The sequence below is a fragment of the Heterocephalus glaber genome, unplaced genomic scaffold (genome assembly GCF_053883595.1).
Source record: "Heterocephalus glaber isolate CG9 unplaced genomic scaffold, H.glaber_assembly_v1.0 deba00001504, whole genome shotgun sequence".
Taxonomy (NCBI): Eukaryota; Metazoa; Chordata; class Mammalia; order Rodentia; family Bathyergidae; genus Heterocephalus; species Heterocephalus glaber.
Genome location: NW_028258324.1, coordinates 69,855,376 through 69,878,894, shown reverse-complemented (window position 1 = coordinate 69,878,894; position 23,519 = coordinate 69,855,376). Strand labels below are relative to the sequence as shown.

General features: G+C 38.4%; 1 protein-coding gene across 8 annotated transcripts in view; it reads left to right on the top strand.

Moving 5' to 3' along the window:
* Positions 1-23,519, top strand: part of Vps8 (VPS8 subunit of CORVET complex) — a 228,157-nt gene that overhangs the window by 87,132 nt on the left and 117,506 nt on the right. For all 8 annotated transcript variants that reach the window (XR_015441160.1, XM_087187025.1, XM_087187022.1 and 5 more), the window contains 4 exons: positions 1,843-1,894; positions 15,357-15,399; positions 17,317-17,389; positions 18,405-18,524. Coding sequence is in view for 7 of the 8 variants with exons in the window: in XM_087187025.1 (XP_087043151.1) it covers positions 1,843-1,894; positions 15,357-15,399; positions 17,317-17,389; positions 18,405-18,524 (288 nt within the window). In the remaining variant the exon portion in view is untranslated. The remainder of the gene's footprint in view (positions 1-1,842; positions 1,895-15,356; positions 15,400-17,316; positions 17,390-18,404; positions 18,525-23,519) is intronic.

The following is a 23,519-nucleotide window of genomic DNA, read 5'->3' as shown; positions in this document are numbered from 1 at the left end:
ATACACATAGTGCCTAGCCCACTGCTTTATTATAGTGATTAATGTACCTCAAGAGAGCCAGGCGTCCCCTAAAGGCATGCAGTCAACTCTTGTGCAAGTTTAATGTCATTCAGAACTGTCTTCAGTATTATTAAGTCAGCAGTCATTCCTCAAATTTCATTCTTCTTTGAGCACATTAGGGAGGGTGAGCATCTCTAACTCATCACCCTTCAATTTTGGTCGCACCTCTCTTTTCTTGGTCAGTGTCTGGAATTAGCACATCTTTTTCCCCCTGCTTTTATCTATATGAAAAGTATTGTTTCTCTTAACACCTTCAGCTGCCTCCTCAGTGAAGTCTGGTTCTTCCCTACATGCGAAAATGTTCTCTAAGCCACGATACTGGACCACAATTAGGAAAAATTAATTTAGTTTTGAGGTTTCCTCAAAATAACCCCTCAAGGCAGATTCTAATTTGATGCATTCTATATTAACAAACATGATTGCTGGACTTGATGTTGCTTTTGAAAGGTTTTTTTTGTGTGGTTATTTTTATTCCTCACAGTCTGGTTTACATTTATTACCTGTACATCTTACATGGAACACTGGGCTATTGAGATTGCCTTATTTTGTGATCAGAGTAATTTTCAAGTTTAATGGCTTTCAGCAAGAGCTTGGTATCTATTATTAAACAGTCACTTGTAGATTTTAGCAGTGGGAGGTTAGGTGTATCCTATGGCTTCTCTTTTCTGATTCTCTGTTTATAAGGAAATCACTTTTCAGTGTTAAACTTTAGCTGTTTTAGTACTTAAAGAGGTCTGTATTATGAGGAGGTATCCTATCTTTTGAGATTTTCTAAATTTTTCAGAGTAAAAGAGTGTTGTCACATTTGAAATGACTAGCCTCTGAAATCTTTCCTTAGTTCAGTTTTGACTATTTCTGAGGTGAATGCTGGAAGGAAAAACTTACCCTGCCATTTAAGTCCCAATGGTGAGGGAAAATAAGCAGTTGAGAGTGTGGAAGGGACTACAGTATATAGAGTAATAGGAGAAAAGGCAAGTTTTGTCCACATGTGTGTGAGAACACTACGGAATAAGTATCTCTGCCGAGCAGTCCGAGGGAATGTTTATATTAACAGTTTAGCAAACAAGTCGGGGAGAGGGCAGAGTTAGGATTTCAGTGAGAAAGTTTAGAAAGTTCTCCAGGGACTATTTCATTTTATTTGAGATGAAACTGCCCCCAAACTCCTGGGCTCAAGCAGTCTTTCTGCCTCAGCCTTTCAAGTAGCTGGGACTACAGGCATATACCTAGTTCTTTTGGGCTTTTTGATACTAATGGACAGCTGAATTTGTACTTTCTAGTGCTAAGGGTCAGTCTTCTCCCAAACAGGAAACTCCTGGATGGGGTGGGGGAATGCTCATGGCAGGCGTATTTTTGGGGAGACTTTGCTTAAGTTTAGATAATGTTTCTTTCTGTGGCTGCTAATTATTAGATGTTTTCAGTTTAAAGTAATCTGCATAACCACTTTGGTGAGATGTTAATCCCTTCATTTGCTTGCTACTTCTTAAAGAATAAGGCTCTTTCAAGAGCCTAAGATACCTTGTATCAGAAATTATAATCTCAACATAAACTTTAGTGTAACTGGTTTTTATTAAATGATTTCTTACAGTGAAGAATCTGACAATGATTTTTTTTCCTTAGTGATCCTGCTAAAGAGTTCATGTACAGTAAGTTTTTATATTTAATCTCAACAGTAAGCATCACTAATTCCATCTCAGAAAGGTGATGAATAACAAGGTTCTTGATTGTCTTTAAAAATTATCTTTTGAAATGATGGTGATTGTTTTTCTATTAATTTTAATGCAGAAACTTTTCAAAGTCATTGCTCCTCCTCTGAATGCAGGAAAAACATTAACAGGTATTAATTTTCTAAGTCTTAATTTTTTTCTCTTTTTTGTATTATTTAAATGCTATAAAAGTCATGAATTATATGTTTGCAGTGTGAATTTTGATAATCATATCTTATCATGTAACCATCACCATAATCAAACCGTAGAAAGAACTATATAGTTCCTGATACTAAAAAATTTCCTCTTACCCCTTTGTACTTCTAATTTCCTTTGTGATATAGGTTATTTAGAAGTGTTAAGTTTATTTTTTAGTTTCCTACATTTCTTTCTATTTTGAATTATAAATGATTTCTAATTTCATTCTACTTTAGTCAGAGAACATGCTTTTTATGTTTTCTGTCTTTTAATTTATTGAGATTCATTTTTATGATGTAATACATATATGGTCTCTTATGGAGAATGTTTCACGTGTGCTTGAGAATAATGTGTTGAATGTGTTCTCTTGTTTAGTGAAATGTTCTGTAGATGGCCTGGGGAATCTAGTTGACATGTAGTTTTGTTAAGGCCTTCTATTTTCTGTTCATCTTCTGCTAATTGCCTTATCCATTATTGAAAATGTGATATCAAAGTCTTCAGATATTATTGTTGAGTTTTCTTCTACTTCATTTCTGTCAGTTCTTGCTTAATTTTTGTAGCAAGTATTTATTAAATATTTAACACTAAAGTGAATGACAAATAATTTCATCCAGCAGTCTTTAAACTTCTTAAAACAATGACAGTATTTCTTATAAAAATTCTTATGTTCATGATAAATAAACTGTCGGCATTATAAAAATATTTGTAATTCAAATTTAAAGGTATATTCCTGCCAGATTCAACCAGTTGTCACTTATTTGAACTGAAACAAAAATATTGCATTTTAATAACATTCTCCAAACATTCATGAATATATTCTCCCTACTTTAAGCTTTACATAGAAGGTTTTGATTTTATGGGAAACACATTGTCCATGAAATTTTCTAATTACATATTTGCAATCTGAATATTAAAAAACATTTACACTTTGAACAGTCAGGAAGGCAGAACCTGAAAGACATTCTTTACAAATGTCATAGGATGGGATCCAAAGCAAGTTCCCCAGAGAGGAGATGGGGACCTCAGCTCAGCCCACGGAGTAGACTCATTGACTCTCACACAGAGAAGCATTTCAGGATGTGTCTGTGTGAGGCATAGGCAGGTTTATTAGGCAGAGTTGGAAAGTAAGGGAGGATGGAAAAGGACTGTAGCTTGAGCAGCGGGAGCGGGAGGAGGCCACCCTCTGATGAGGTTTGGACTGGCCCACCCACAGAAGAGCAAGGGCTGCCTTTAGGTATTTGTTAGAGTGGGCCAGGGTCTGGTTAGTCATTATTTCAGTTCTGGTTTCATAGCTCTGGAGAAATCCTTATAAATTGAGGGAAAATTTGATTGCCATGAGATGATTGTTCTTATTTTGTGGTGGGGAGGAGCCTCAGTTCCTGTCGTGAGGTAATTGTTCCTGATTGGGGAGGTGTCTCATCATGGGGTGGTCTGAGAGCTTTGCTTTTCCAGGAATCCAAGGAGATTGTAGTTTTAGGACAATTTTTGGGAATGCTCTAGGGGTTTAGAATTGGACATAAAAGCTGGCAACTGAATGTCCCTGCAAATCCTGAAAATTAGTCACTCTTATTTGATGTCATCAGCCTTGAGGGGTTTGAAATAGATTAGGTAAATTTAGGGCTAATAAACTTTGTGATAAGATTAACAGTAAATTAAGCGATTAACATGCCTAAGTGCAGAGCTGAGTAGGAATCTAACCTCAAGTTTTAAAGTAATAAGGAGAGAAAAAAATTGAAAGCAGAGATGCCAGTCTTCATCCTGCTCTTACTTACCATTGGGCATCTGTAGGCCCAGCCTCCCGGTCAGTGATGGTGAATCTGTGGCACATGTGCTGCAGTGGACTGTATCATTGAAAGCTGTAAAAGGTTCGCCATCACTGTTCTGGTTCCTTGTTACAAATCCTCTTGTCAGTATTGAGGGAATTGGAGTTTTGGCCAATCCACCATTGTGAGTTTTCTGGCCAGGTAGTAAATTAGTGGATGAGAAGGGCACAAGCTGAGTTTGAGTCTCTGCACTCCCTGGTCCCAAGTCTGGGGAGTAAGGGTGTGGAGGACAGGTATGGATAACCTTGAGTAAATTTGGTCATGCTTTAGAACTAGTTTCCTCATTGCCTTTCTACCTACTGTTATTTCTTCTGTCCTACCTCAACAAGAGGCTGCTGTGCTTCCATTAGGAATAGACCATTGACATAAATTTATGTTTCTATGTCACAAATGTAGGTATTACTCAGAATTATTTTATACAGTCGGTATTTTTTAAATTTTTTTTTTGTTCAAAAACGTGATTTTTATTTCAGTCAGGAAGAGACATCTATACTTCTTCCATTTCAAACTCATCTGTCTACTTTCACAGGTCTTTTGGGTTATGTTTCGTCTGTAGTTTTGCGAAGTAGCCTTTTCCTAGTAATAGATTCTTAAATTCTTTTTACTTATAAGCTATTTTCTTTAAAATTTTCTAGTAACATCTGCTAGTTTAGGGACATTTAGTCCATAACTCTTTGCTTCAGTTCCTCTGGTCATTCGATAAAGAAAAGTAAAAACATCAGGACTTGATGTTCTTTGCTTGGACCTGCTCACTTTTACACTTCTTAACCAAGCATCTCATATGGTAATCCCCTACCTGTTGTGAGTAACTTGTTTAAGTTAACAAATGGGGTGGGTGGTGATGGGTGATGAACATGGTCTATGATTTCACATCTTTAATAAGACACTCAGGTTTAGCATAAACAATGGTCATCCCATCATGAGTACTCTTCCCTCTTCTCAATTCATTCAGAATAATCAAGGACTGATACTACTTTTCTGATTATTTTTTGCTGTGTCAGTCAGCTCTTCCATAAGTGTAATCTGTCCTTTATATAAATTGTTGGCAGCACCTCCTGAAATGCTATCCATGGTCCCGATTATTATTTTCTCTGAAGGAATTTAAGAGTCAGTCTGAGCTGTGATACGAATCAGTGCACCTTGTTTTATGAGGAGCTCATTCCACCCACGTTTGATCTGGCAATTACCACTGCATTCTATGAATCCTCAGTTCTACAGCTCCAAGAATGTGGTACTGGCTTCTGCTGGGCTGTGGTGAGGCCCTCCTGGCAGATGTCTCCACATGACGGAAACACATGCATGAAGGATTGCGTGCTCACGCATGAAGCTGGAGATCCAGTTCTTACTTAGTTTCATTTTGGAATTTTCAGTTTCCAGCAAGCTAATTTTGCCTTAGCCTTCTTTTCCTGCTTGAGTAGAGCCTCAAAGAGAGCCATAGAGTATAGAATAGGGCCATTTCTGGTCTTCCATGGGTTTGTACACAGCCCTGCACATATGCAAGTCCTTCTAGAATTCCAGGAATACTAATGCCTCAAACTTACGAATTCCAGGAATACTATATGTCGGAGCTTTTCAGAACCCCCTGCACACCTTTGGTTTATCCTTGTAAGTTTTTTGGAGGGCCTTTTACTATTTCCGGTTGTTAACAACATCTAAGCAACTGTACATTACACAGTAGCACTCTTTGTTCTTACAAATGACCTGGGTACAGTGCTGTTTCACTGGAATGGCTCCTGAGTCAGGCTAAGAATGACAGGGAGATTCTGGGTTGTTATTTTTCTCCATTCAGTATTTTGCCCTTTGTTTTATCAGGTAATTTTCCTAAGAATGGTGCTTTTAAGTGAGTTCCCAGTTGTGTCTGATAAACATTTCTCCAAGGATGGGGCATTTTGAAGCTCCAAACCCATTCTTCCCTGTAGGTGGCTGCCAGGTTGCTGGTTTTCATAGCTCTTGATGTTGAGAGGCTGATAGGGTTTGTTGTTGTTATTGCTTTGTTTTGAGGCAGGGATTCACTGGGTAGTTCAGGCTGGCCTCAAACTCACACCAATCCTCCTGTCTCAGCCTCCCAAGTGCTGGAAGGTAGATGTGTGCCACCATGCCCGGCTGAGATTGTTGGTTTTAAAAGCAACCATGGAGCTGTGGACAGGGATGGTAGGTAAGAACTGCTACAGAGCTTACTGTTCTGACTGAGATCCAGGCATTTTTCTGGAATAAACACATTCCTCAGATTATGGCAGATCTTCAGTTTTTCAAGAGTTTTGAAAAGTTGATTTTGATAGTTTTTACCAGTGTTTTCATTGCTTTCATGGAGGAACAGATTTTTGGAGGGCTTGATTTCACCATTTTAAGGTCTCCCTTGCTGGATTTTGGGTTGGGTTTGGTTTGGTTTGGTTTGTAGTGCTAGGGTTCAGACCTGCACATGCTAGGCAAACACTCTCGCAGTTAGCTAAATCCCCCAACCCCTTGCTTTTGGTTCACTTGGGTTTTCACCCCCTCTCTTTTCTTCATGTTATATGGTTTCTATTACCCTACCTTCAGATTCACACGTCCTTTCCCCTTTTATAGTCACTCAGCTGTTAAATCCACCCAGTGAATTTTTATTTTCAAGAGTTGCAGTCTTTAGCCAGTAATTTTTTTATTGGTTCTGTTTTTTGCTGGGACTCTTCATTTATCTTTTGAAATCTTTATGTATTGAAACGTGTCTTACTTCCTTGAGGATACTTGTAATAGTTCTTTTAAAATCTTTATCTGTTCTAATATTTTGTCCATCCCAGGATTGGACTTGATCCTCTTTCCTCTTAAGAAGATACATTGTTTCATTTTTTTGGATTCTTCATATGCTGGGAAATTTTCTCACCAGCTAGCCTGGGTCCTTGCTTTAGTGATAATGGCAGTTAAACTAGAGTGACAGTATGGATTTATTGGCTAAAGATTTAATTGGAAAGTGAGAGAGAAGATAGGGAAGGACTCCAGCTTGATGAAGAGATTCAGAGCGGCCCATGAACAACAAGGGGCCAGTTTTATGGGGTCCTACACAAGGCTGGCATCTAGCTGATTATTAGCTCAGCCCTGGAGGAATCCTTCCAGCCTGGGATGATTGCGTTCCGTGAATGACTATCTTTGTGGCAACTTCAGTCACTTGAGGCTCTGCTTTTCCTATGGCTACCACTTTAGGACAGTGGCCGGAGACTTTTACATGTCCTTCAAGGGGAGGAGGGTCCAGATCTGAGTGTTGTAAAAGCTGGTGGTCAGATGTCCCTGTGATCTTGAAAATTACTTTAGTTACTCTTATCTTGGTGTCCTTCATCTTGAAGGGAGGTGAGATAAGCTAGGTAAATTTAGAACTAATAAACTTTGATCTGCCAGCTTTAGACAGACACTCCCTAAATGACTTACATGCCTAGGTACAGAGATGAGAAGAGTTTTGACCCAGAGTTTCACAAAGTGAAGGTCAGGCTATTTTCTTAATTACTTATTGGGCATCTGTTTTAGCAACAACTACTTTAAAGCCCCTTATTGCCTGAGAAGAAAACACAAATCATGTTTTTTTAATTCTCTTTATTAAATTCTTTCATTGGTACATTGTAGGTGTACAACACAATTACATTTCTCACTGGGAATTGTACCTTTACATACTGCATCTTGGTTCTTATTTTTTCCCCATTCCTAGCCCTCCATCCCCTCCACCCTTCCCTATTTACAAAGACTTTATTTCCATTTTTTCCATTTCTCATCATTTTCCCTTTCCCTTCTTTCCTTTCCCCTGTCCCTCCCACTACCCCTACCCCTTTGGACATTTCCTTCCTGTTTTGCATTATCGATTATTCATTCTAATCATTGGTACATTTTAGGTATACAATATAATGACATTCATCATTGGAAATTTGCACCTTTACATAATCTCTCTTGGTTCTTATTTTTCACCTTTGCCCAGCCCTCCCTTCAACCCCTCCATTCCTCCCTATTTACAAAGATTTCGTTCCTATTTTTCCATTTTCTCATATTAATTCCATTCCCTTCTATCCTTTCCCCTAGCCCTCCCACTTCCTTCCCCTTTGCCCCTTTTCTTCCTATTTCACATTACCTATTATACATTTTAGTCCTTATTTACACTTTCAGTTTCTCACAGCAGAGAAACTATTCAGTATTTATACATGTGTGTCCTATTTATTGCACTTAAGAGTATGGCCTCAATGTGCATCCACTTAGCTATAAATGTCTCTAAGTTCTCATTTTTTATGGCTGAGTAGTACTCCATTTTATAAAAAAACCCACATTTTCTTTATCCAGTCTCCAGTTGATGGACATTTGGGCTGTTTCCAAGTTTTAGCTATCACAAACTGTGCTGCTATGAACATGGGTACATATGTATCACTGTGGTATGATTCTTTTAGTTCTTTGGGGAAGATCCCCAGCAGTGGAATAGCAGGGTCAAATAGGACTTCCAGTCCTAGTTCTTTGAGGTATCTCCATACTGATTTCCACAGTGCTTACACCAGTCTACAGTCCCACCAGCACTGGAGCAGAATTCCTCTTTCCCCACAGCCCTGCCAGCATTTGTTATTGGTTGATTTCATGATAGCAGCCATTCTTTCTGGAATGAGGTGGAATCTCAGCATTGTTTTTATTTGCATCTCTCGAATGACCAGTGATGTTGAACATTTTTTCATGTATTTATTTGCTATTTCTACTTCTTTGCCTGAAAAATGTCTGTTCATTTCAGATGCCCATTTTCAGATTGGATCTTTAAATTTGGGAGGTCTGATCTTCTTAAGTTCTTTATAGATTCGAGATAGTAGACCTTTGTCTGAGGAAGAGCAGGTGAAGATTTTTTCCCACATTGTGGGTTGTCTCTTCACACTGCTGGTGGTTTCTCTTGCTGTGCAGAAGCTTTTTAATAAGAAGAGATCCCATTTGTTGATTGTTTGTGCTAGTTCACGGGCAGCTGAGGTTTTGTTCATAAAATCTTTTCCTACACCGATGTCTTCAAGGGTTCTACCTAACCTCTGTTCAGGGTTTCTATTTTAATATTTAGATCTTTAATCCATTTTGATTTTAGTTTAGGGCATGGTGAGAGATATAGGTCTAGTTTTAATCTTTGGCAAGTTGAAGCCCAGTTTTTCCAGCACCATTTATTAAAGAGGCTATCTTTCCTCCAGTGAGGGTGTTTGGCTCTTTTATCGAAGATGAGATGGCTGAGTGTGTCTGGTGTTGTTTCTGCATCTTCTAATCTGTTCCACTGGTCCTCTGGTCTGTTTCTTTGCCAGTACCATGCTGTTTTGGTTTTTTTTTTGTTACAGGGGATCGAACTCGGGTCCTTGTGCAGCAACCATGCTGTTTTTATCATAGTAGCTTTGTAGTATAGTTGCAGGTCGGGGATTGTGATACACCTTGCCATGTCTCTGTTACCTAGAATTGCTTTTGTTATTCTGGGTCTCTTCCTGTTCCAAATGAATTTTTGGATTGTTTTCTCAAGGTCCATGAAGTATGCTGCTGGGATCTCAATTGGAATTGCATGAAATCTATATAGCAGTTTTGGAAGTGTGGCCATTTTCACTATGTTGACCCTTCCTACCCAGGAGCAGGGGATGTCTGTCCATTTTCTGATATCATTTTCAATCTCTCTTTTCAGAGTGCTAAAGTTTTCAAAGAGGTGTTTGATTTCTTTCGTTAGGTTGATTCCTAGGTATTTCAGTTTTTTGGATGCTATTGTGAAAGGAGTTATTTGCCCTAGTTCTCTCTCAGTGAGTCTGTCATTCGTGTAGAGGAAAGCTATTGATTTTTGTGTGTTGACTTTGTAACCAGCTACTTGGCTGAATTTGGTTATTAAGTCTAGAAGACTTTTGGTGGCGTTCTTGGGGTCTTCTATATAGAGTATCATGTCATCTGCAAATAATGACAATTTGACTTCTTCATTTCCTATCTTTAGTCCTTTTATTTCTTTCTCTTGTCTAATTGCCGTGGCTAATGTTTCCAGAACTATATTGAACAAGAGTGGTGATAGTGGACATCCTTGTCTTGTTCCTGATTTCAGTGTGAAGGATTTCAGTTTTTGACCATTTAGTATGATATTGGCTGTTAGTTTTTCATAGATAGCTTTTATGAGATTGAGGTAGAGACCGTCTATTCCAATTATTTGTAGGGTTTTTATCATAAATACATGTTGGATTTTGTCAAATGCTTTTTCTGCATCAATTGAGATGATCATGAGGTTTTTGTCCTTGGCTCTATTGATATAGTGTATTACAGTGATTGATTTGCGTATATTGAACCATCCCTGCATCCCTGGGATGAATCCCACTTGATCAGGGTGTATGATCTTCTTGATGATCTTCTGCATTCTCTTTGCCAGTATCTTAAGGATTTTTGCATCTATGTTCATTAGTGAGATTGGCCTATAGTTCTCCTTTTCAGTTGGGTCTTTCTCTGCTTTGGGGATCAAGGTGATGCTTGCTTCCAGGAATGAATTTGGGAGTATTGCTTCCCTTTCAATTTCACTGAAGAGTTTAAACAGTAGTGGCAGCAGTTCCTCTCTAAATATCTTGTAGAATTCAGCAGTGAAGCCATCAGGGCCTGGGCTTTTCTTAGTTGATAAATTTTTAATTACATTTTCAATTTCATTGGTTGATATTGGGTTGTTCAGAATTTTTAGGTCTTCTTCATTCAACTTTGGTAATTCATATGTATGTAGGAATCTGTCCATTTCTTCTGTGTTGTCCATCTTATTGGCGTATAGGTTCTGGAAGTAGGTATTGATGATTCTCTGGATTTCTGCTGGATCTGTTGTCATTTCACCCTTTTCATTCCTAATTGCATGGATTTGGGCCTTTTCTTTCCTTTTTCTGATAAGGTTGGCTAAGGGTTTGTCAATTTTGTTGATTCTTTCCAAGAACCAACTCTTGGCTTCATTGATTTTTTTGTATTGTTCTCTTAGTCTCCATTGCATTGATTTCTCCTCTGATCTTTATAATTTCCTCCCTTGTATGAGCTTTGGGTTTGTCCTGCTCTTCTTTTTCTAGAAGCTTGAGGTTCAGCATCAGGTTGTTTAATTGGGCTCGTTCTGTTTTCCTAATATGCGTATTCGCTGCTATGAATTTCTCTTGTAAGACTGCTTTCATTGTGTCCCATAGATTCCAATATGTTGTATTGTCATTGTCATTTAATTGAAGCAACTGTCTGATTTCTTCTTTAATTTCCTCTGTGACCCATTCTTTATTCAGAAGTGTGTTGTTTAATTTCCATGTGTTTATGAAATTTTTGCAGTTTCTTTTGCTATGGATCTCCAATTTCATCACACTATGGTCTGATAATATACAGGGGATAACTTCAATTCCTTTGCACTTACTTAAACATGTTCTATATGTGAGTATGTGGTCTATTTTGGAGAATAACCCATGTGCAGCTGAGAAGAATGTGTATTCTGATTTTGTGGGGTGGAAGACTCTGTAAACATCTGTTAAGTTCATTTGTTCAGGAGTTCGATTGAGTTCTAGTATTTCATTACTTATTTTTAGTCTAGTTGATCTATTTTTGACAGTGGGGTATTGAGGTCCCCCACTACCATTGTATTAGTGCATATATGACTTTTCCTGTCTGTTAGTATTTGTTTTATATAGTTGAGTGCACTAGTGTTTGGTGCGTAGATATTTATGATTGTCATCTCTTCCTCTTGGATTCTTCCCTTTACAAGGATGTAGTGTCCTTCTTCATCTCTCTTCATCAGTGTTGGTTTGAAATCTACTTGATCTGCAAAGAGGATAGCTACTCCTGCTTTTTTTTTGGGTTCCCGTCACATGGAGTATTGTTTTCCACCCTTTAACTTTCAGTCTATGAGTTTCCTTTTGAATTAAGTGTGTTTCTTGTATGCAGCATATTGTCAGATTTTGCTTCTTGACCCATTCTGCCAGTCTATTTCTTTTGATTGGTGAATTGAGACCATTAACGTTGATGGTTATAACTGAAACGTATTGACTTATCATTGCCATGACTTTTTCTTTTTGTTGGGTTCTCCCCCTTTACATTTAATTTCTTGTCGTGACAGATGAGTTCGTTCTGCTTTGCTTCCTGGGGTTGCGATCCTCAATGTCTGTTCCTAGGATATTGTGTAAAATTCTCTGGAGTGCTGGTTTGGTATTCATGAAGTTCCTAAGGTGCTCTTTGTCATGAAAGTATCTTATTTCTCCATCAATTTTGAAAGATAGTTTTGCAGGGTACATCAATCTGGGTTGGAGGCTGTTTTCTTTTAGGGCTTGGAATATGTCACTCCAAGCTCTTCTTGCCTTGATGGTTTGTGTTGAGAAGTCTGCTGTGATTCTGATGAGCTTTCCTTTGTATGTGATTTGTTTCTTTTCTCTAACTGCTTATAGAACTTTGTTCTTCTGTTGTGTTTTTGGAATCTTAACAATTATATGCCTATATATAGATTTTTTTTGATCAAGGCTATTTGAAGTCCTATATGCCTCACTTATCTGTGTGTCAAGCTCTTTTCCCCTGCTTGGGAAGTTTTCTGCCATTATTTCTGTGAAGAGTTTTTTTATGTCATCTGCACTCTCTCCTGTTTCTTCATTGACTCCAGTCAGTCTTGTGTTATTCTTCTTTGCATCATCTAGCAACTGCTGGATTGATTTCTCATGTTCCCTTAGAATTTTGAAGCAATTTTTCTTTTCCTGGTCATTAATTACAATCTTATCCTCTATATCTGAAATTCTGTCCTCACATTGGCTCATGCTGCTGTGTAGACTTTCAATGGAGTTTTTCATCTCCTGGAAATCTATTTGCATCTGTTTTATGGATTCCATTTGGTTCTTATGTTGGGATTCCATCATGTTCCTCAGCTCCTCTCTAGATTTATTAATCATGTCTTGCACTAGGAGCACAATTTCTCCTGTTATGTGAGAAATTATTTCTGATTTCATTTTTTCCAGATCCCCTTTTGTTGCCAGTTCAGTGGGTCCAGGTGGTTGAGTATCAGAGTGTTCCATCTCATTTCCCTTTGGGGTTGCTATAAGTGATCTGGAAGTCTGGTTTTGAGACTTATTTACGTGTTTTCTCACTGGGGGGGGTGGGGAGGCTGTTGCCGCCTGCATGGATTACCTCCTCTGATCTGGGAGAGGTGGGACGGGACGGGAGCAGTGGTGGGGATGGTGGCCCAAAAGCCCTTTCCTCTGGGCTCGGAGCAGCGGGAGGGATGGTGGCTGGGAAGCCCCTTCCTCTGGACCAGGAGCAGTGGGACAGCGGCCCAGAAGCCCCTACCTCTGGGCCAGGAATGACAGGACTCAGTACCGTGGTCTGGTGGTCCAGTGTCCTCTGAGTCTTTGTAGTGTGGAACCAGGTGGTTGCCTATCTGCAGTGGGCTGATTCAGCGTGTTCCGTGCCACTGGCGACCTCGGTAGGGCGTCCACAGACCTGCCAGTCTGACAAATCATGATTTTAATGAGTGAAAGGGTAAGGGCTCAGAAGTTTTTCCTTTGTCCCTAAAGGGCCTCTGACTATGACAGTTTTGGATTGTATTCTGTTGTTGTGTGTTACATTGTAGAAATTCAGGATTTTATTATTTTTTTCCACTGGGTATTTTTTCCTTTATCAGGTAATCTTGGCTAAATTTAAATTGCACGTTATTTCCCATGTGACAACTCCAGTCTCCTCTTGGCTCATTTGCCTTTAGCTGGTATACTTTGATTCTGATCCACATGTGTGGTCCAGGGGTTGATCAGCAATTGGGCCAGTGGTATGTGAGTCTTTCCTCTGGCTCCTTTCTTCGAAAGAGTTCCTCTATCTTGTAACTGTTCATGTTTCCCAACTTCTGTTTTCTAGTTCCTCTGGCCAGAAACTTACTGCTTTTTTCATGTGAGTCCCCAGCCCCACCATGCTTGTCACACAAGCTGTTCTACATCTCAGCCTCAGAGCCACAGTGATGGTAGTTTATGTGGAAGACTCCCTGTTGTCCCCACTGCTCAGTGAGAGCTTTGATCTTTTGTCTTTGGCTGAGCTGCTTGGAGTCTTTCCTGCATGGTAGTTTAGGGGTCAGTCAGAGGTATAGGCAGACCATTTGAGGATTCCCCTCTTTGACTCCTTCCCTTTTGGGGTTCCTTCATTCTTTCCCTGAGGCCAGAAAGACTGCTTGCCATCTAGCGTGTGCAATCCAGAGTATTTTTACCCACGGGGAAAAGCCACAGAAGGGGGGAAAGTATGGCTACCTCTCTCTCCCCAAGTAATTCTGAATTCCTCACTAGATTTTATGCTTCTTTTCACTCTTCAGTAACTTCAGGTACTTTTTGTGTGATGGCCAGGTTTTGTTCCTTTTTTTCTGAAAGAGTAAAGGCAGGGAGAGTTGTTTTGTATGGTCTTAATCTCTCATACCCAATAGCACCCCTCAGTCCAATCTTTCTTAAACAGACTTGAAAATTGGTTTTTACATATGTATTTACCAGAAGTGAATGTGGAGTGTAGTATTGAAAATCTGAATGGAGTTGTTGAACTTCTACAAGAGAAAATTGTCTAAAAGAAGATATAGTACTAGAAAGCAAAGCATTATAGAAATTGAAGCATTTATCATTTGAGTTCACCATGCATGTGCTATAGTCAATTACTTATGTGCCAGATACTATACTGGGTGCTGGAAATGAAGAGATAACACAGACTCCCTGCTCTTAAGAGTAACGTATTTGTGAAGGATTAGTGAAAAGATAAAAGATGTACTCTGTATTTGTTTGCATTATAGCCAGTATTCATGTAACAGACTTTTCATTCTTCTTTCAGACTCCAGCCCATCATTCTTACCAACACAAGTCTGCAGTCTGTACACTGTACACAGTCCCGATCACTTCACCCTTCCTGGTGTTCCTACTCTACTCCCTTTTGCCTTTGACCCCTTCACCTAAAAATTGACCTAATTATCTTTCTGATATACTTTGCTAAAAGAAATAGGCTTATATCATCATACACTGGACTCTTACATGTTTGACATGTTAGACTAGAAAAAGCCCAAATGATCATTTATCAGAGGTTATTACTTTAAACATTTGGGAACAGTGTCCTTCTCAACCCTAGAGCACGGTGGGTAGTGAAAGTCCATGTTAGAAATGAGAAGAAATAGCTAGGCACAGACCTGTAATCCCCACTACTCAGGAAACTGAGGCAGGAGGATTGTGCGTTCAAGGCCAGCCTGAATGTTAGCCAGATCTATCTCTCATGATCAAACAAATAAATAATAGAGAAGACGTAAGTATACCTTCATATTAGTTAACCAGCCATGATCTATAATTCATCAACTCACTGTCTGCTGTACACCTGCCCCTGGCCCCAAGGTAGAGGTTAAACTAACAATACATAGATTTCTGCCTCAGACCTACATGTGACCTTGAATAACTCGTATGGATGTTATATCTCTGGATAAAACCTAATGGAAATCAAGAAACAAAGTTAATCTGGGCTTGTCAATTTTCTGTTACTTGGAAGTATATTTCCCTCACCTTTAATGTCACACTTCATTTTTTATTTCTATATATAAAGATTATATTTCTGAAAAGGTTTTGAGAGAGAGCTACTGATGTTATTTTTCCTTCTATTTTAGATGAGCAAGTTGTTATGGGCAACAAGCTTCTCGTATATATTAGGTAAGAGATTTTTATTTATCTGTGCCTATGTTCCTTTTGTATTTTTTTCCCTGTATTTTAAGAAGTACTGTTGTCTCTCTTGATATAGATATAGATATAGAACAGTAGTAGCTCTTGGGTTTGACAATGTCTAAAGACATTTTTTTGTTATCCCAACGAGGGCTAGGAAGGGGATGCTACTTTGATCTAAGGAACAGAGGTGAAGGATACTACTAAACATCCCACAATGCACAGGATAAACCCTACAATGAAGAATGAAGTGGCCTAAACTATCAGTAAGGCTGTGATTGAGAAACCCTGATAAAGAACATTTTACCTTTGCTACCAGAAACTCTGTGGGATATGTGTCACCTCTGTTTTACACGTAAGGGCAAGAGGTTTGTTGAAATCATGAAGAAATTAGTGACAGAGGTGAAACTGGAATGTTATAGACTGTGTAGGCTCAGAATGGATGCTGGTAGAACTTTTCACAATGAAGCAGCAAAGGTAGGAGAGCAGCAGAACCTGCTAGAGCATCATTTTAGCTCAGCCTCATTTTAGCTCCTCTCCAGCATCAGAGTTAAATGCAACACCTGTTTTATACTTGTCACATTGATTCTTTAGTGAGGAAGTACATAACAGTGTTACCTAGTGCTTTATCATCCGAACTTTAAACTCTTTAGAATGCACTAGTATCCAGTGTCTCTAATCTAAGATTAAAAATCACTATTGGTTCAAAGATGCTAAAATCCACCCCCTTCCCTCAAATTAAAAAAATAGGAAAAAGGAAGACATATTCAGAAGACATTTGTAATAATTTAGCCCACAAGGCAAGTAAAGAAACCATAAAGTCTGACTCTGAGGTAAAACTCTAGGCTAGATTTCTTCTCAGATTGTAACTGTCCTTGAAGGATCGTCCTAGTGCAGATATTTTCCAGACATTTGTTAGACAAGCTCATTCCTCATCTTTAACCCATCCTTGAAGCCACTAGTTTTAAAAGTCACTTGGGCCAGAGATTTGGCTCAGTGGTGCCACCGCCTGCCTCAGAAGCGCAAGGTCCCAAGTTCAATCCCTGGTACCCAAAAATAAAAATAAAATAAAATTCCCTGAGAACATCAGGCTTCTGACAGGTAAATCATGGTTGGACAGTGCCATCAAGTTCATTAGATGCCAAGTAGAAGGCCTTTTGATAGAGCCTTATATTCTTGCCGTCCCTGTAGTGCAGATAGGCAGACGTGAAAGCCCTTAACTCAGTCATAGGATGGGTTACTTAACCACCATTACCATCTCCCATTTCCTGAACTGAACATCATCTTTTTAAAAAGTTTTTAAATCAATATATAAAAGCTTACATATGGGTTACCATGTGATGGTTTTGATGAATGTGTATCTTGTATAATGTTTAAATCAGGGTAAGCCTAGCTATCTCCTAAAATATTTATCTTTTCTTTATGGGGAAAACATTCAAAAGCCTTACTTCTAGATTTTTCTTTTCTTTGTTTTTGAGGCAAGGTCCTGCTATGTAGGTTTGGCTGGCCTTCCAGGCTGGCCTCAACTCACAGCAAATCCTCCTGCCTCAGCCTCCCAAGTTCTGGGATTACAGGCATGTGCCACCACACCCAGCTAGCTTTTTGAAATATACAATGTGTTTGCAATATGGTTTTTTGTTGTTTTTTTTTTTGGTACTGAGGATTGAACTCAGGTCCTTGCACTTGCAGGACAGGCAGCAGAACCACTGAGCTAAATCCCCGGCCCAACAATATGGTTTTTTATAGTAGCAGTGATCTGGTTTTAAACTTGATCTAACTAAGAAAAGCTGAGCCTGTTTCAAAATTGTACTTGGACCTCAGGTTTGAGAAACAGTGTGTTACTCACTTGAAAGTTAGCCCTTCACAAGTCTGTGGATCTTTATGTAGCTTCTTATTCTTTTCTTCTAGCTGTTGTCTGGCAGGCCGTGCCTATCCCCTTGGTGACATCTCTGAAGATCTTGTTCCCTTGGTTAAAAACCAGGTTGGTGCTGTTTCCATACTTTTTACTATATACACCTCTTGTTAAGATGTGCTGAAGACAGATTGCAGATGAAGAGTGCTCTTGGCTCAGGAACGATGGCCTGTGTAGGAAGGAGAGCACCTGTGTACTATCCCTAATGTCAACAGTTTTAGCTGAGGGGATTTTGGAGAGAATTTAAAACACAGTATCTTTGGTGGGAGTGCAGACTGGTGCAACCACTGTGGAAATCAATATAGAGATACCTCAATCAGCTAGGCTTAGAGGTCCCATTTGACCCAGGTAGTCCCCTGCTGGGTATCTTCCCAAAAGAATTAAAAGAATCATACCACAGCAATATATGTGCACCCATGTTCATAGCAGCACAGTTCGTAATAGTTAAAGCTTGGAAACAGCCCAAGTGCCCATCAACTGGAGATTGGTTAAAGATGTGTTTTTTGGGGGGGTTTTTTTATGAAATGGAGTACTACTCAGCCATAAACAACGAGAAACTGGAGACATTTATAGCTAAATGGATGCATATTGAGGCCATACTCTTAAGTGAAATAAATAGGACACACGTGTAAATACCGAATAGTTTCTCTGGTGTGAAAAACTAAAAGTGTAAATAAGGATCAAAATGTATAATTGATAATGTGAAATAGGAAGAAAAGGTCTAAAGGAGTAGGGGAAGTGGGAGGGGCAGAGCAAAGGAAAGAAGGGAAAAGAAAAAATATGAGAAAAGAAACAAATGGAAACAAAGTCTTTATAAATAAGGAAGGGTAGAGGGAGTGAAGGGAGGGCAGGGGAATGGGGAAAAAATAAGAACCAACATACATCATGTAAAAGTACAAGATCCCAATGGTGAATGTAACTGTATTATATACCTAAAATGTACAAATAAACTTAATGAAAAAAACCCCACAGTGTCAATTTAAACTGAATTCAGCCTGCTTTTATTTTATCCAGAGAAAATAATTGCTTCAGTGAGATGATAGGTAAGATGAGAAAATAGTTAATGATTGGTTTTAACTTGTAGGTTTTTGAATTTCTGATTCGCCTGCATTCAGCAGAAGCATCCCCGGAGGAAGAAATCTATCCTTATGTTCGGACTTTGCTACATTTTGACACAAGAGAATTCCTAAATGTGTTGGCCTTGGTAAGAGACATTGTTTGATTTTAAGATGTTTTCACAGAATCCAGAGTGGTAAATTTGCTTTTCCTAGAAAGAAAAATAATCTTCATGTGGATACAGTTTTTATGCCTTAGCAGTAAGTAAAGTTTTCAAATATTTGATTTTGTTGTAGCACTTGTATTTTCTCTCTAGTTCTTTATATCCCTTCTTCCCTTTTCTATCTGTCTGTCTGTCTTGTCTCTAAAGTGCATTCATAAAAAGTTAAAGACAGCAGGATTACCTGGTTCTGTTATCTGGCAAACCATATGAATGAAGAATCTGAGAGCAGTGTGGTGATGATGGTGGGAATAACGAGTTGAAATTGAAAAAAGAAGCTTCCTGCTGAAAAAACACTTCATACATGTTTAATTAGAGATGAATTTGGATGAGCCAGGTTTTCTGTGAAAATGTCCCTAGGGGAATAATGTATAAAACATGATGAATCCTCCCAATTAAATAATATTGTAGTTATTGTTTTTTAAAGCTTTTACTATGATAGGAAGTGCTTATAGTATGTAGTGAAAGCATAAGGCACAAAACTATGTAAAACACACATTTGCACTCAATATTTGAAGGGAAAAAAAGACAAGGAATTATGCATAATTGTTAGTAATGGTTAACTCGGTAGGATGGGGCAGATTTCACTATGACTACTTTTATAAGTAGAATACTATAATTAATTATTTTTCAAAAGGTGAGTCCTCATCAGAATGTTATTATTGAATTTATTTCATTTGAAAATCTTTATTCCAAAGCAATAACTTTAATTGCACAGGGAACAGGGAAGAGAAACTCAGAACTAGAAGTCAGGTTTGGGAGATCTTAGAAATCCACAGGTGAGTACAAGAGTACTGAATGGCACTTAGGAAAAAAGAAACAGGCAATATTAGGGCAGGAGATTTTCAAAGAGTGGTACAGAAAACACAATTTTACCTAATTTTTTAAAGGGCTGTGGTAGCTTTGAAACATGTGAAGAATTAGGCTATTTGAATTATGATATTGGGATTTATAATAAGGTTGCAAAACAATCGCTCTTTCATTTGGTTGGCAAATATTTGAGTGCTTAGTATATCGCCTATGTCGGGGAATGCTGTACTAAGTAAGGGATGCAAACGTGGCTGACAGGCTGTAACCCCTGCCCTTGAGGAGGAAGTGGATCCAGATAGTAATATAGCACAGTGTAACACATGCCTTAGCAGGAGTGCAGTGTGCTGTTGGAATACTTAGGAGGGGGCACCTGAGAAGGGCTAGGGAAGGTTCTGCATGAAATGGATGTCCATGCTGAGGCTCAAAGATGATAGAAGCTAGGTGAAGAATAGGGAAAGATATTCTAGGAAAAAGGTCAGAACATATAAAAAGGACTGGAAATGAGACAAAGCAATAGGTATCAAACAGTTTTTAAAAATTAGTAGGCCTACATATTTAAATGTGTGGAAAAGCTCAGAAGGACACAAATCCAGAGTGCCAGGCATACAAGAAAGAGTCCTGAATTTGTAGTAAGAAATTTGAACTCTATACTATGGCAGTAGGTAGCCATTGAAGTCTTTTAGGGAGAAGAATGTCATGATTTGTACTTTTAAAAGATTCCTTGTGACTTTCACAGTGGACAGTTATAACCAACTGTATAACTGTAGACTGGGTGACTTATAAACAGAAATTTATTCTCTGAAAGCGAACAAGTCCAAGATCACCCGTGGGCAGATTGTCTGTTGGGGGCCCACCCCCTGGTTCATGGATTGTGCCTTCTCACTGTTCCCTCACAAGGTGGAAGCAACATGGCAGGGGATCTTTCTGGGGCCTCTTTTATAAGGTCTCCAATTCGACTCATGATTGCCCTTGTGATCCAGTCACTTCCCAAAAGCTCCACCTCCTAATGCTATCACACTGGTTATTAGGTTTTCAACATGAATTTCAGGGCAGGAGGCAAAAACATTTAGATCATAGCATATGGAAAATGTATTGAAATGTGGTAAGACTGGAGGCAATGAGATCTGCTAGCAAATGTTTGTAGTAATTTAAATAGATAATGGTGGCTTGAAATAGGATAGTAACAGTGGGAATACCAAGGTGTTAAAGGATTTGCTTAAATATGATCCAGCAACTCCATATTTAGGTGTATATGAAATAAAAATATGTCCACACAAGAAATTCAGTGCAAGTGAGGGGAGTATTTCATCTCCCCCCCTTTACTTTATCTTGTTTTGACTTACTTCTGTCTTTACCATTCACTAAGCCTTCCCCACTAAGATTCTAAGGAATGTTTGCCTGCTCTAAGGTTTCTCCTTTTATTACAAAAGGCCTGTTTCACTTTTACCTCTGATCCATACTTTCCAGACCCCTTCCTTTGATATTCCTGATAGCCAGGGCTCTGATCTACCAGGTCTCAGGCCTGATCTCAGTATTTCCTTACCCAGATGGATGCTTCTTCCTTGTGGAGTGAACTCTATTGGGTGTTACAGGTGTTCTACTACCACTAGAACCTTGTCATAATCTACTTTCTTCTAAACAATCTCTTTAGTGTTGTATGCTTTGGAACCGATCCTGCTAATGTGGAATATTTTTATTTTTCCCCTTACGTATAGGTTGAAGTTTGTAGTATTTGTTATTCTTCTAGTTTTTCCATTATCCTGGATTGTGGGTTACTTGTTTTGCTTTTTTATTACAGAGGGGTCTTTTAGGGTGTGTGTGAAGAGATTAGGACAGGGACTAACCCAACTCCTAAAATTTAACCCATAGCCTGTGTGAACTAAGAATGTTTTTGATATATTTAAGAGTTGTGAAAATGGGGGCCAGGGATTTAGCTCAGTGGTTCCGCCACCTGCTTTCCAAGCGCAAGGTCCCAAATTTGATCCCTAGTACCAAAAAAAAAAAAAAAAAAATTGTGTAAATGAAGAAAAAGACTATATGATAGAGACAACATGTAGCCTTCAGGGCCTGAAATGTTTACTTCCTGACCCTTTACAAGCAATGTTTGCTGCCCCCTAGATTAGGATTTAATTTAAGATCATTACCCATCCAGAAACCCTGTAATTTTGAAGGAACTACAGAAGGAAGATTTTATACTCAGATGACTTTGAACTTCAGTTTGGGGTTCACTTTTATACTTCACAAACTATAATTCTCCATTAGGATATCATCACTTATTATTCTTGTAACAAACATTGAATATTTAGAAGCATCTTTGTGAAATGATAATGTTCTAGGAATGATGTGCCATTTGGTGACAGTTGTTAACTACCACTAAAATATGTCATTATATGTATCATAACATTCACACTAGTATGTCACCACTTAATTATATTTATAGAAACAAACTTTGAGTCTCTGTTTCAAAGCAGTGTCTACATGCTGCCAAAAGGAAAATGGCTAAGAAAATTCTTTCTGACTTGTTGTCATTGCTGTCATTTTTAATACATTGGTTAATTCTCCATGGATTTGGGTTCTAGTTGAATACCACTTGTATTGCAGATAAGTCCCCACAATATTCTGCAGAGTGACATCTCACCTGGCATGGGGGTGGGGAGGAGTGTGTTCTCATAAATCAGAAGATGGAACTGAGAAATTTTCTTGTCTATCTTCCTGTCTTCAAGTAGGGTCATATTTAACCCACAGAAACATAAAAATATCTTCTGGTTGAGCCTTCCAATTCCTACAATCTCCTTGGCAACTCATTTCAGCTTTTCTCAACTAGCTGGCAGCATATCAGACTAGTTGGGGAAAAAAAAGTTTAAAGTATTTTATTTTTCGTTGTAAATAACTCACTAAACAATTTAGCAGTCTTTTGTTAAGAACCTTTTGGATGCCAGACAGGAAAAAGAAGGGAAGTAATGCTACTAAGAGCAAAGGTGGGCCAGGGATTTAGCCTCAGTAGTGCTGCTGCTTGCCTTGCAAGCACAAGGTCCCAAGTTTGATCCCCGGTACCAAAAAAAAAAAAAAAGAGCAAAGATATTTTGGAGAAGTTGGGGAAATTTGTGGCTCACGTCAAGAACAAGTATTCTGGTTTGAACAGAACTATGATGTAGCCTTGAAAGTCCCTGGCAATGAAATTTCTTTTTTAAAAAAATCTCTCTCTATATATTCTTTGTATATATAAATATATAAAAATATATAAATATATATAAAGAATATATTTTCTTTTTCTTGATCAAGAAAAAAGCAGTAAATTACTCCTTTGTGGATTAAACATTTCTCAGAATGAAAGGTGCTAAGTGAAAGCCATCGGAAAGATTTTCAAGTCTTTCATCATTCTTTCTACTCTGCAAACATGTTTATTTCAACTTGTTGATAACAGCTTCCATTTCATTTCCTTCATATATGAATCCTGTGGGCACTAGGCATTTGTATGACATGCTGTTATCATATATTGCCAGACAGAATCCAGTGCTGCCATTTACCTTGATGCGGATTATATACAAAACATTTTTGGATCTACTTGAACAGGAACATGAGATAAAAAGACTGCTGTACTTGGCAGTGTTTTGAGAGTAAGATACCTAATCCTTGTGAACAGGCTTAAGAATTTTAACATTTGCACAGTTTTGTCTTAATTTTTAAAATGCCTATCACTGAACATTAGTTTTTCTAAATTGTCATGGGAATTACGTAAATTGTTTTTCATGACAGTTAATGAACTCATTTCATTTATTGCCAAGTAGCAGAGTGAATGATGACTGAGGATGTGGCATTTTTTTTATCCTTCTATTCTCAGACCTTTGCTCCCAAATTGCCTTTTACTATTAGCATTCTTTCTCTTTTATTTGCTTGTAGAATTTGCCTTAATACTGTACTTCCTTTCTCAAGTGCTTTTTGGTTGTGTGATAACCACTGTGTTTATATACTTTACATTGTTGTTGTTTTTTTTTTCAGTACCAGGGATTGAACTCAGGACCTTGCACTTGCGAGGCAGGCGCGGCACCACTGAGCCAAATTCCCCACCCTTCACATTGGTTTTTAGTTAAGACCTTAGAATACCATGAAATA